The 13,530-nt window shown below is 44.9% G+C and overlaps 1 protein-coding gene across 3 annotated transcripts in view; it reads right to left on the bottom strand.

Annotated features, from left to right (window-relative positions):
- Positions 1 to 13,530, bottom strand: part of PIH1D1 (PIH1 domain containing 1) — a 55,466-nt gene that overhangs the window by 39,082 nt on the left and 2,854 nt on the right. For 2 of the 3 annotated variants that reach the window (XM_073602349.1, XM_073602348.1), the window contains exons 2-4: positions 9,816 to 9,903; positions 1,754 to 1,820; positions 629 to 814 (exon numbers count right to left, since the gene is read on the bottom strand). In XM_073602349.1, the coding sequence (XP_073458450.1) occupies positions 629 to 814; positions 1,754 to 1,820; positions 9,816 to 9,896 (334 nt within the window). In that variant the 5' untranslated portion in view covers positions 9,897 to 9,903. Of the gene's footprint in view, positions 1 to 628; positions 815 to 1,753; positions 1,821 to 9,815; positions 9,923 to 13,530 lie in introns of all 3 variants that reach the window. The other variant, XM_073602350.1, reaches the window with a different exon arrangement.

The raw sequence follows: 13,530 nt of genomic DNA, 5'->3' as shown, positions 1-13,530 counted from the left end.
TCCTCTCCTTCCCAACACCTGCCTCTCTTTCTTTCTCCTCCTTTGAATTCATTCTTCAGTATCGAGATATATATTAGAATTGATAACTGATAATCAAACTGTGCGTTTATCATTTCAAGTATATCAGCGACTCTGGATCTCCTCTGCACAGCAAGCCGTTCCTATTAGACATGGTCAACTCCAATTTGAATTGCAATCACACGGCACCCGATTCCATCTGTTGTATCCTCTCCGTATTATGCTTCAATAAAAATTATTGAAGAAAAAAAAAAAAAAAAAAAAAAGGGAGAACAGACTTGCTTCTGCCCCTGTGTGTAATAATACGGAAAGCTACCTTTCCCAGACTGCAAGTGCAATTAAACTGGGCCCTCATCTTATTAGTGCTTACAACGCTTTGCAGGACCAAGTCAAAACAATGAATCACAACAGAACTCAGTTTTCTATTGTTTGCCGCATTTCTTATACCTGGAAAGGTAGCACAGGTAAAACGCAAAATTACAGCTTAAGGACTCAGTGGCACAAAGACAGTAATAGTAATAGTAGGATCCCTCAGTATAAAAAAATCAATGTTTTAGGTAAGTGCATGACAAATTATAATGAACAAGGTCTCCATAATAAAATATCTTACTATTGTCTACTTCAACATGGGGTTCTCCAATGCTCATAGGGACACGATATCCAGAGGGATCATCTGATTCTAAGATCGTGACAAGCTCCTGCTCACTGAGGTCTGGGGCTGCAGGGATCTGACTGGACTTACAGATGTTAATAAAGATCTTTTCTTTTTTTGAGGTGTGAGTCTTTATGCAAAAACCTGATTAGGAGGAAAGAAAAAAATAACACATGGAGGAAATCAAATATTTACATACAACAGTATAATTAGGAGCAACAAATGGGTTTTGAACAAAGTTCAAAGGGGAGTTTATTAAAGCAATTTGTTTCTCAATCACTGAAGAAAGACATTATGTCAGGGCTTGACAAATCCCAGGCACCAGGTTGCCATGGCGACTAGAAACTGCTTCCTGGCGCCTGGGCTTTTGTTAGGCCATTCACTGTTGCCAAGATGCACAATTTATATTGCCCGACGCAAGGGACATGCAGTTCCAGGCACGGGGCAGGTATTTTTTTTCTAGATTTAGCCATGCTGCAAGCAAGCAGTTTGGCTCACTTCTTAGCTGGAAGCATTTGGGCGGCTCCGCTGCTATCCCATTACTTCCACACTCGTGTATATAGAGCCCCTCTCCATGTATCCCAAGTGCTGCTTGCCCAGTTGCGGGCCTGTGACCGGCATAGCAGGCACCACAGGGTAGAAGGGAGGGAGGAGAGCGGACACACATCTGCTTTCCTCTCCATCTTGTTCCTGACCCAGAAGCGTTGTGTATGATGTCACTTCAGGGTCCCTGTTGACAGTTTCCCCGGAAAGAATGTAATGCAGTGTGATCTGCACTGCATTACATTCAGTGGAGTACAAAGGAGACATGCGGGGTCTTTTAGACCCTGCATGCCTCATTAAAGAGAATCTGTCACCAAAATATCATCACATAGGGGACTTTTTGCATGAAAACCTTGATTGCAATTTATATGTTACATATCGCCGAGCACAAACTGGCTCCTAATTATTTCAGCTGGCTCCTAGATTCAAAGAAAATTTGTCAAGCCCTGCATTATGTAAATTATGTTCTGATGTGCTATAGTAGCTGTGGCTGAATATGTGCATTTTATAACTACCCTGATACCTAAGAATAACACTTACCAGGCTGGGGTCGGATTTGTTTTGATCCCTGTGGGATTGGTAGCCTATTTTGTATTTCTTGCTTTGCCTGCAATGAGATAAAATACATTTTAATTTTTCACTATACCTTAACAAGTATGTGCACAGCAATGCAGTTCAGGGGCTTTCTCCCACATATTAGGATACCAAAAACCAAACATGAACTGTATAGGATCATTTTGACATTTCCTTTCTTCTTTGCAATCCTCCTGTTGACCAAAGCTGGTTACAGACATTTTAGTCAGCCATGGTTATAGGGGTCCAGGTTCTGCCCTGGGAGACACGTATCAATAAAAAAAAAAAAAAAAGTTTGTGAAAAACGTCATTTTTAAATGTGCAATGATTTTTGATTTTTAAAGTGAAAGCATAAAAATGAAAAATTCCTTCCAATATAGTGCCTGGGGGTCCCCTTAGTCCACCTGTAAAGTGGCAGATCTGTACCATGTCTAGAATCTGCTGCAGCAATAATTGCATTATTATAAAGCCCAAAAAAAAAAAAAAAACATTCTCCCTGCAAGCTGCCTTTATTTTGCTCAGCAACAGCTGGGGAGCCAGTGTGTATAATGAGGCCACAATGTAGTGCACTGGGAACAAGATTAGGAGATTTTTGGATACATTCTGGTGTCACTTTGACATTGGATAGAAGTAACAGGTGCAGAAAAATGACTCTTTGGGTGTCGGGGGCGCTTTCCCACTGTAACCCTATAGAGGTACTCTTGATGAAAGCAAGAATTGGCCTTGCTGTAAAAAATTACAATGATATGCACCTGTCAAACAGGTGCTGAAAAATTGGTCCTTGGGTGTTAATTGTGCCCATGAAACCTATACCAAAAACATTCTTCCAGATGAAATGATTGAACACCTTCAAAGCTAGGCAGCCTTGAAGACCTGCAGAGAATCCACATCCCAAAAAGACTTAATCAGTGCCATCAGCATCAGGGGCTTCATAGCTGGTAATCCAGGACTGATTCATTTTTATAAAAGTCAAACAGTCCACGGAGTCTGTGGACAGATGCGTTCTATGATCAGTAACAAAACCTTCTGCAGCACTGAATGCCCATTCTGAAAGCACATTGGATGCAGGGCAGCCCAACAACTCAATAGCATACTGGGTAAGTTCTGGCCAGTGGTCTGGCCTCAAAAAATCCACTCGCCTGCTTGCATTTTGCGAGTGGATTTTGAGGGCTGGCGAGCTATATGGCTGCCTGGGAGCGAGCACTGTATATGACGTTGAGCAGCGGGAACACGGCAACTGAAATGAAAGCTGTTATCGCTGTGTTCCCTACAATGCGCTCTGATCACCTGGGCAGCTCTCCTGTTCCTCTCCTCCCCTGCACAGGTAAGCTGCATAGTGGACACAGACTGAATGGTGGGCACACGGCTGCACTGGTGGGCACACGGCTGCATTGGTGGACATAGGCTGCCTGCATTGGTGGGCACGGATAAAGTTGTTAATATTTATTTTTATAACTTAATTCTGCATAAAAAAATGTAAGTGTCATTTCATGAGAATTTATGAGGGAATGTTTAGGGGCAGAATTAGGGGTGGGGTGAGCTGGGGCAACTGGTGGCGAGTAATCCTTGAGGCCTGGCTAGTAGCTCAGGACTTGAAATTTTGAGCCTTATATTCTCATGACCCAGTAAGTCAGTGGATTGTCAGCTGGAAAGCTCTCCATCTCTGTTTTGGCCCCAAGGTAATCGTCCACCATGTGATACAGACTTTGCCGATGGGATGTGGAAGCTGACAGCCCTGGGCTGCGAGGACTAAAAAAATTCGAAATGCCTCACTTAGGCGGACGCCTTCAACGCTTCTCTCTTGACCAACAGAAGACTCAAAAGTACGTTTTCCATGACACTAACCTACTTGAGTCAGGAAAAACGTTCAATAAAATCCTCTTTAATGTGTCCTCAAGAGATTTTATCTTCGGCACTCTTTGTGGGGACAGGATGAGTTCTGAGACCTTCACGATGTAACGGTGGTCAAGGAGGGTTGCCAACCAGTAATCATCCTTCTCCTTTATGCCACGTATTCTTGGGTCCTTTCGCAGGCTTTGAAGCATGAGGTTGCCTATGCGCCTCAAATTTACTGAGGCTTGAGAAGCAGACTCCTCAGGATGACAGCATCTGGAACTTCCTCCTCCCAGCCACGTACTACTCCCAAGGGTCCTGGCGTTGAAAAACTATCGCTTACAGATTGACGCATGTCTTCCTCTTCTTCGAAGCCTATGAAAGTGTCAGAATCCTCCTCCTCCCCTCTCTCCTCCTGTGTGTTGTGTGACATAGGAATGATAGGAATGATGGTATCTGCATAAAGTGGGCCTTGAGAGGAAAGGAAGTCCTCCTGCTGCTCTGGCTCCAGTGCCCTGTCCATAATGCCATGCAGAGTCTGCTCCAGCAGAACACAACAGCGATTGTGTCACTGATGCATGCACTGTCACTGCTCACCATCCTTGTGGCCTCCTCAAATGGTGACAATACAGTACATGCAGTCTTAAGGATTAGCCATTGGCGTGGGGAAAAAAGCCAAGGTGGCCTGAGCCTGTCATCATGCCGTAATGGCACAGGTACTCGTTGATGGCCCTCTGCTGCATGTATAGCCCCTGCAGCATTCCCAAAGTTGAGTTCCGCCTGGTGGACTTGTCAAAGACTCTTCTGGCCTGCTTTAGTACATCTTGCAACCCTGGGTACGTACTTAGGAAACGCTGCACCACCAAATTGAGCACATGTGCAGGCATGGCACATGTGTCATCTTTCCCTGTCTAAGGGCGGTCAGGAGGTTTGAGCCATTATTGGACACCAGCATTCCTGGCTCAGCTGGCGTGGTGTGAACCACCTCTAGGCCTGTCCCTACAGAGCTGCAAGAATCTCTGCTCCGGTGTGGTTCCTGTCCCCTAAACACACCAGCTGAAGCACTGCATGGCACCTTTTAGCCTGACTCTGGGAATAGCCCTTTGAATGCTTAGGGGGGTACCCGATGTTCATAGGACAATTCTGCAGAGGAGGGCATGGAGGTGGCGGAGGAGGAAGAGGAGGGGGTAGAGCTCACAGGTCTGGCATCTTTACCACCAGCTGTATGGAGACATGCAGGCACAACAAGCTGCAGCACCGAGCCCTGTCCTGTATCCTTTCGAGTTGCAAGCCGAGTTACCCAGTGTGCTGTGAACGAAATATATCGTCCTTGAACATGCTTGCTGGACCACATGTCAGCAGTAAGGTGGATTTTCCGCCGACTGTCTTGCCCAACGATGCCAGAACATCCCCTTCCACTTGATGGTAGTGAGATGAAACGGCCTTACGTGAAAAGTAGTAGCAACTGGGAACCTGCCATTATGGTACAGCACATTGTGCGAATTCACAGAAGGGGCAGAATCCACCAGGCTGAAAGGCAGAAGTTAGAGAGCCAACAGCTTTGACAAGCTTGCATTTAGACGCTGGGCATGTGGGTGGCAGGGACTGTATTTTTGGGGCAGGGAAATTTGCCAGCTACAGTCTACAGCTGGTGGTGTGCTCCTGGCATATGTGCTGCTGGGACCCCCTGTGCTATACCATCATCAATGTCAGTGGAGGCTGCTAAAAGGTAATGACTCGGTATCGCAGGGGCAGACTGAAGTGGGTAAGGGGGAGGAGGAGGAGCGACAGATTTGTGCCCCTTTTGTGTGGCTTTTAGGTGCTCTTGCCAAGGGGCTGAGTGGCTGGACGTTAAATGCCTTGTTAGGCATGTAGTACCCAAATGGCTGGTGTTTTTTGCCACGTTTGATGTGCCTGAGACACAGTTTGCAGATAGCAACAGTGCAATCTGCTGCAGATGTGCTGAAAAAGGCCCAGACAGCTGAGCTTTGGGGAGTAGGCCGGGAGATAACAGCTGCAGAATGTGATGGAATAGGGTGGCTGCTCTCTACTCTTTCTTGATGTCGGCCTCCTTGGGGTTGTGCTGCCTCAACTTCAATTTCCTCCTCTGCTCTGACACCCAAGTCACATCAGTGACATCATCATCATCATCATCATCTCCATCTCCATCTCGTCCATCTTCATCATTACCACTGCAGACAACTTGGCAATACGCTGCGGCTTGGGGAATATGAATGCCAATTTGTTTACCAGTGTTCCTCCCGCTCTCTAGGCTCATGTTACGGTCATCCTCAACCTCAGAACCAATATCTGAATCCAGTAATGGCTGGGCATTATCAAGGCGCAAGTGGCTGACGCTGTGGGCAAATAACTCAGCTGACTCCTTAATGGCTGATGTTGGGGCTATGGCAGGAATAGATGTGGACAAGAAGGCAGGTTTATCCACTCTGGCAACTGCAGAGGACTGCACACTTGTCTCTGCTTGCATGACAGAGGATGAGGAAGATTTAGCAAGCCAGTCCACCACCTCCTCTACATGCTGTAGCTGGATAGCACGGGCAAACTCACTAAACAGAGGAAGTATGCCCTGCCTTTCCACCTTTGCCTGTGGACACATTTGTTGCTGGCCCCTTTACAGGGCCAAGGGAACGTCTGCCTCTCCTTGTTGTCCTCCCACACATTATTGGGAGGGAGGGGGCGGTGCTTATAAGCAAATGTAAAGAAGAAGTTGAAATCTGTATGTAGATGCACTTTAATCAATGCAAAGAGGTATTTGGTGCACTTTAATTTGAGTACTCACACTACACAGACACACTCCACGGATACACTATAATATACTGCAATATAATGCGCCAAGTGTACAGTGACGCACAGAACTATATGGCGTTAAACTGGTAGTAACGCACGCAAAACTATATGGCGATAAACTAGCAGTAAGGCACACAGAAGTAAATGGTGTTAAACTGGCAATCAAATAGACGGTGTTCAACTGTCACTACACTGACGCTATCTGAACTGTTCCTACTCTAGCTATACACCAATGTAAAGATTACTGACACGGTCTCACTACACTACACTGAAACTATCTGAGCTGTCCCTACTCTACACTAACGTATTTATGAATGACACGGTCTCATTACACTACAGTAAAACTATCTGAGCTGTCCCTACTCTAGCTGCACACTATGCAAAGCTGAATGATGGTCCTCCTCACTACACTCACACTAGCCCTAGACTGACACTAAGCTAATATTCTATGCTGACAATTGAAGCAAAATAGCACAGTATAGCACACTAACTAATAGCACTGAACAGAGCCCTGTTCTATCTCTCTCCATGCCGAAATCACACTGAAAATGGCTGCCATTGACAGAATACTTTTATACTGTGGGGCGGGAATGAGCCATGATTGGATAAAGTCATGATGACAGTGTCCAATCATGACTCTGAAAGTGCTCTGTGCCCTGATTGGCTGAAGCTTTCACTGCTTCAGCCGATTAGGGCTTGCAATGCACTGTTCAGCACCACAATGCACTGTGGTCGGTTCGAGGGGCCGAACAACCCATTTGCTCAGCTGTTTGCAGAACGACCGAGCAACGAAAGTTCGGCCTGAACTTATGCTCGGCCGAACCGTTCCCTCATCCCTAGCTGTGACTGCCCATAGACAGGGGATTGGCATCTGTTTTGCTCCAAATGTTCAAAGTTGAGTAACAATCATCTTGTTTCTAATCTAATCTGCACCTTTATATAGAACAGACTATCTAAAGCCTTTTATTTTTCAATATTGGATGCAATGGCGAGTTAGAACTCCAGAGAGATAGATAGAGAGATAGAGAGATAGAGAGATAGAGAGATAGAGAGATAGAGAGATAGAGAGATAGAGCAGAGCGTCCCAGAGAGACAGGAAAAGTCCTGTTCGGGGTTTATACATCTCCCAGGCTCCTCTCATATACATTCTGGGATCTCTGATCTATGGTACAGTTTGGGTCTTGGTCCTCTCCCCCATTCTAATTTAAGCTCACCTGAGCAGACAGCCTTTGCGCTTGGCCTGGGAACCTTAGACAACTTCTGTCTAGGAGAGCAAAAGGTTGGTAAAAGCTATGAATGTGGAAGCTGACAAGCTATAGGCTTGCTCAGCCTGGTAGTCAGGCTCTGTAAATATTGTATAGTTAGTGCCGAGACACGGCTAGGTTTTAGTTTGGCTGTTTTTGGAACACTGTACAGCACCTGTATATAGACTTGTATATATCACAAATAAACACTGCACTGTTTGTCACTACCTCACTGGATTTGGTATCTGTGCCTGAAAGACTGCTAATCCCAGGGAGCTTTGTACCTGCTACCTGTCCCCCAGGTGTGTGTGTGTATGTAAAATAAATATATATATATATATACACACACACACACACACACACACACACACACACACACACACACACTATGGTGACAACTGTTAAAGGCTTGGTTCACATATGAGCCGCATGCGGCTCACAGCAGGGGTCTGGTGTGTGCTGGTTCACAGTTTCAGGTCCGATTTGAGATGGGCTGAATTCGGACCTGAAATGAACCAAAAGACGCACAGTCTTTTTGTGCAAAATGAACCGGACCCTCTGTGGAGATATGTGAACCGACTCCATAGAGAGTCGGTCAAAATCTCCTGCTTTTGCCTGAGAGGAATTCTTCGATTTTGTAGAGAGTTTCTCTCACTTTCTGTTGCATCTTTGAGACAGGAAGTGAATGGAAATTTCCCCAATAGGAAACAGTTTATTTTTTTGCTCTCTAACAGGGTTTTTAATCTGTCCCTACAATATTCAAAACGGAATATGCATTGGCCGTTACACTTTAACAGGTGTCAAAAGAATGTCCACCTTCACAAAGTCTTGAGCTGGTTATACACACAGCAATTTAGAGTCAACCACTCTCATCCAGCTAGTGATTGAAAACAAAAAAAAAAAACAGACAGCTGGCTAATGTTCTTATGTCATCCCAAGCAGAGAGGTGCACCTATCCTATGTCATTCCCCATATTGTTTACAAAAACAGCAGCAGAGCAACATAAATCTGGGTGAACATGTTCTTAAGCTGCTAGCTCAAAGTCCTCATGTACATCATGACTAGAAGGCATGGACAGGAACAAGAGGATATTATCAGGGGAAATCATGAAGGGTGATTGGCATTGGCGTGCAGCACTGAAAGTGTTGGTGCTTGCACCCAATTCGTGTACCTGTCTGTGTCCCTGTTTGCACACTCCTTCCCAAGTCACTGCCCCATCACACTGACATGCATATAACTGAGGTTTTTTTTTTTTAGACTAGTGGTGGGTGGAGCCTATTGGGGAACTAAGACTATTTCCCCATCAGGTTTGCTACATTTTTCTGTGACAGCGCTCAAGAGTGGGCAAATCAGTGGTTGATATGCATTCCAATAGTGGCTTTTGAATTCATCTATTGCTGAGCACTGTCACACAAAAGTGGAGTGTACCTGATGGAGAACTAGTCACTCAGTTTCCCAGCAGGCTCCACCAAGCCAGTGAAAGATCACTGACCATATTTGGGTAATGACATCAGCTCTATCCCTGGCCCTTTTGTTTACATTTTGCTTTCAGCCTGGGGAACCTCCTGACCCTCAGCTAAATGAGGCAGGGGATGCAGCCCTGTGCATGAAGCTGTCACATACATTATAGCATCCCAGCACAAGCACAGCCCACTCTGCATACTGGAGTACTTCTGTAAGCCAATTTAAAGTTGGTCTTAATTACTACCAGTTTCCTATATGCCCATCTCCCAAATTTCTTTCTTTCCCATGCAGTGGGGCTGTGCCCGCACTGCATGGGTTAACTACTTGGTTTTGTCTAGGGGTGAACACAATGCCTATACTGCATGCTTGCCTCAATTAGGAGCAGGTAGTTCTTAAAAGAACTACCGCCAAAAAAAAAATCTGTTGTCCATTGTGGACAATAGGGTCCGACTTGTCATGCGATTTGAATCTATCAAATCGCATGACAGGTCGCATCGGTGTGACTGGGGACTTATAGTTTAATATTTAGAGACTAAAAATGTATCCTTTTTGCCTTCTTTATAGTTGAAGTCGCCATAAACAAATCACAACAATCAGTGGCAAAATATACCAAATAGGACATTATGCTGCAGAATACACACACCGCAGGTGATTGTACTGTACTATGCAGAAAGACATACCTGCAGCAGCATCTGTTCATAGAGAGCTTCCTCCATCTCTGCATTTAGTTCTGCAGACAGCAGGGATTTGTCCAGTTCCATCCTTGACCTGTGTAACCAAAATTCAGCTACATGAATGTGAAATAAAAGCATAAATCCATATGAGGGCTTTGGATAACTGTTTACTAGGCAGTTAGATAAAAATTCTACAACTTCATCCTGGAATCATCTCAACAAACATTAACTGTATTGTTCATCTGTTACATGCCAAATACAATCCTTCCTCTCTTACGGCTAGTTAAATGCTTTTCTCTGTGAAAACACTACCAACAACCTTGGTGCATTTGCTTTTAAAGGTGCACAAGTCTACTGCTCTTTTATTTTCATAAAAACAATTCAAGGTTTTACAGGTTTTTGCCCTGATATTGAAAATAGGATAATTTTATAATAGTGACACAGGGTTGTCGCATTAGGAACCACAAATGCTCCACAAGTATACAGACAAGGAATTCAGACTTTTCTTGATTCATTTTCTGCATTCCAGGTTCACAGACTCCGACTTTGTGAGTGGTCAAAACCACAATGACGTTGCTCCCGCGCATGTGCTGCCATTTACGGAACAGGGCTCTGAAGGAACGGTCGTGGTGGCCGTTCCTTCAGAGTGCATGCGCCAGTGACGTCACTGGCTGCCTGTACAGTAAATATCTCCTAAACTATGCACGTTTAGGAGATATTTACAGTACCTTTAGGTAAGCCTTATTATAGGCAAAATTCATGTATTGAAGTTTACTCCCACTTTAACCCATTGTGTGCTGGTGTGAGGATAGGCCAGGAAAGGAAAATTATGGTAACTGATAACAATTTTTAGTTTTTTCCTGCCGGGAGCAAAGGTGTCCAGGAGAAGAAAAAACACTGTGTGCATGAGGCCTAAAAATAAACAAATAATATGTCCATTTAGGGGATAAAAAAAAAAAAAATCTTCTAATGAACCATCATTACCTCAACCCCCCCCCCCCCCCTCTAGTTTTTTTATACCCTCTGTTTAATTCCTTGTTCTTACTGTGACAGCAGGTAGGTAAAATCGCCTGGTTGCATCCAGGATGGCAGGTATGTGTATCCTAGATTCACACTCTATACAGATTTATTCCACTAGGGGGAAGTGCTGAGAGTCCTGTAGTGGTGAGGTAATGAGCCCAGGTGAAGTAAGTTGGCTCATTAGGGCCTCTACAAAATTCCCAGCATGCTTAGATTGTGTCTCCCATCCTGGAATCAGTTTTGTGCCTGGGTAGACTGGGGAGACAAAGCCTGTGTGGCAAACCTCTAAAACAGGGAGATAGGGAATGGGGACAGCAGAAGGCTGTACCTAGTTGATAGCCAGGGAACCTGTCTGTGTAGTAAGTCGAAAAGGGTTTAATTTCATGTTTATTTTTACTTTGCTGCTACGTTTTTACCTTGTGTGTAAATAAACCACACCTTTGTCTTTTTCACCTGCAATGCTGTTTGCTGTGCCTAATTTTGTGTAGTAAACTTATCCAGGGAGTCACACACACCCGCTGCTGAGCTAACCCCCTCACATTACATAAAAAGAAAAAAGGAGTGGGCGGCTCCATACCTCTCTTTAACCACTTAAGGACCAAGCCTCTTTTTGAGATGTGTTGTTTAAAAGTTAAAAACTGTTTTTTTTGCTAGAAAACCGGAATTAGACTTACCGGTAACTCCATTTCCAGTAGTCTTCCAGGACAGCCCTTGAGAGATGGAGTCCCTCCCATCGCCACAGGAAACACATTGTCACAGTTCAAAAGGCAATCCCTCAGGTCCCTGGTCAGTCGTTTACCAAGAACTGAAGGATGGGACTGAAAAGCAATCATAACAGGTAATAACATAAATTCACCAACATAATTCAAGGGTGGGATCGTGCTATCCTGGAAGACTACTGGAAATGGAGTTACCGGTAAGTCTAACTCCAGTTTTTCCCAGTCGTTTTGCAGGACAGCTCTAGAGATGATCCTCAAGTGCTCACCAGCTCAGGGGGGGGGACCACAGCTTGGAGGACTTTTCTCCCAAAAGCCTGGTCCTGACTGGACAGTAAGTCTAGTCGATAATGTCTTGTAAAGGTGGAGAAGCTTGACCATGTGGCTGCTTTACAGATTTGCTCTGGGGTGGCACTAGCTCTTTCTGCCCAGAATGCCAAGGAGTGCCCTTGTGGAGTGGGCTTTTACACCCCCAGGAGGATCTCTATTTCTTGTTCTATACCCTTCTGCAATAGCTAGCTTGATCCACCTAGCTATAGTGACTTTAGAAGCTTTTTGTCCCTTACGTTGTCCAGAAAAAAGGACAAAAAGTGAATCTAATTATGTTTAAAACAAATTCGTTTGAGGTTATCTTTTCCCACTGCGGGATAACATTTTTTAGTCTTCCCCCCACAGGGACCCTGATGTCACTGTGGTTTGGGATTTTGACTGGGGCGGTTAAAAAGTATACCCCCTCTTCCTTTCCCTTTTTGCCCTGTCCAGTGCTTTTTGGGTTTGAACTCCTTCTCTGTTTTTGAGGGTTCTTTTAAAGGATGAAAAAACTTTCTTTAAAAGTTTTTCTTTTTAGTGGGGAAAGTTTTTTTTCTTTTTATTCGCCGTTCTAAGGTGGTATCTAATTCAGGGCCGAAGACTAAATCTCTAGTAAAGGGGACACTGCACAGGCGCGACTTGGAAGCCGTGTCTCCCCCCAAGTTTTCATCCAGACTGACGTTCTGGCTGCGACTGAAAGTGCTGCAGTCTTAGCCCCAAACTTAATAGAATCAGATGAAGAGTCAGAAATAAAACTTGTCGCCTTGAGAAGCATAGGGAAAGTTTTCAAGTGCTCTCCTCTAGGAGTGCCTGCCTCTAGGTGTTCTTGTAGTTGTGACAACCAGAACTCAAGATTTCTAGCTACACAAGAAGTGGCTAGGGCTGGCTTCAGGCCTGCCATTGACACATCCCAGGCCCTTTTCAAGACTACGTCCGTTTTCCTGTCCATTGGGTCCTTTAAAATGTCCCATATCCTCGAAGGCAAGGTCAGACTGCTTTGACACTTTGGACAGTGGGGCGTCTAGTTTTGGATTTTTATTCAAGACCGCCTCTGGGTTCTCGTCAAAGGGGAACCTTCTTTTAAGAGAATTTGGAAAGAAAGCTTTCTTATCCGGCTCGGCCCACCCCTTACGGACGAGGTCAGAAAGTACTCTATGTATTGGGAATACTTTTGCCTTTTTTCCCAGGGCCTCATACATTTTATCATGCCTGGACAACTGAACTTCTTCCTCATCAATTTCCAGAGTGTCATAAATAGCGCTCAACAGTTTGTCCACTTCCTCTAGGGACAGTTTGTATTTTGCAGCTTTGTTAGCTACAGCCTGATCCTCATCCTTATCTGAAGCAGAAAATTCAGGCTAACTTACTCGGGGCTATGCTCCCTGACTCTACGGGGCTCCTCGGAGCTGGATGTTGTAGGGTCTGGTGAAGAGGGAATTGCAGCTGCACTACTTTTGGAAGCAGACATGTTTACATCTGCGATTAACTCTCTGAGAGATTTAAAGGTTGACGCCATCTCATCCTTAAAGGAGCTAAGGAATTTAGCCAAAGGAGAGTCTGCCTCCGATTTTAGTAAGCCTGCAATACACTCCCTGCATAAAGCGTTGTTAGAGCCTGAGGATAACTTGTTCCCACAGTTAGGGCACTTTTTGTGGCCTGACTTGTCTTCCCTTGGA

The sequence above is a fragment of the Aquarana catesbeiana genome, linkage group LG10 (assembly GCF_042186555.1).
Source record: "Aquarana catesbeiana isolate 2022-GZ linkage group LG10, ASM4218655v1, whole genome shotgun sequence".
NCBI lineage: Eukaryota > Metazoa > Chordata > Amphibia > Anura > Ranidae > Aquarana > Aquarana catesbeiana.
Note: the sequence above shows the minus strand (reverse complement) of the source record. Positions and strands in the feature narration are given on the sequence as shown.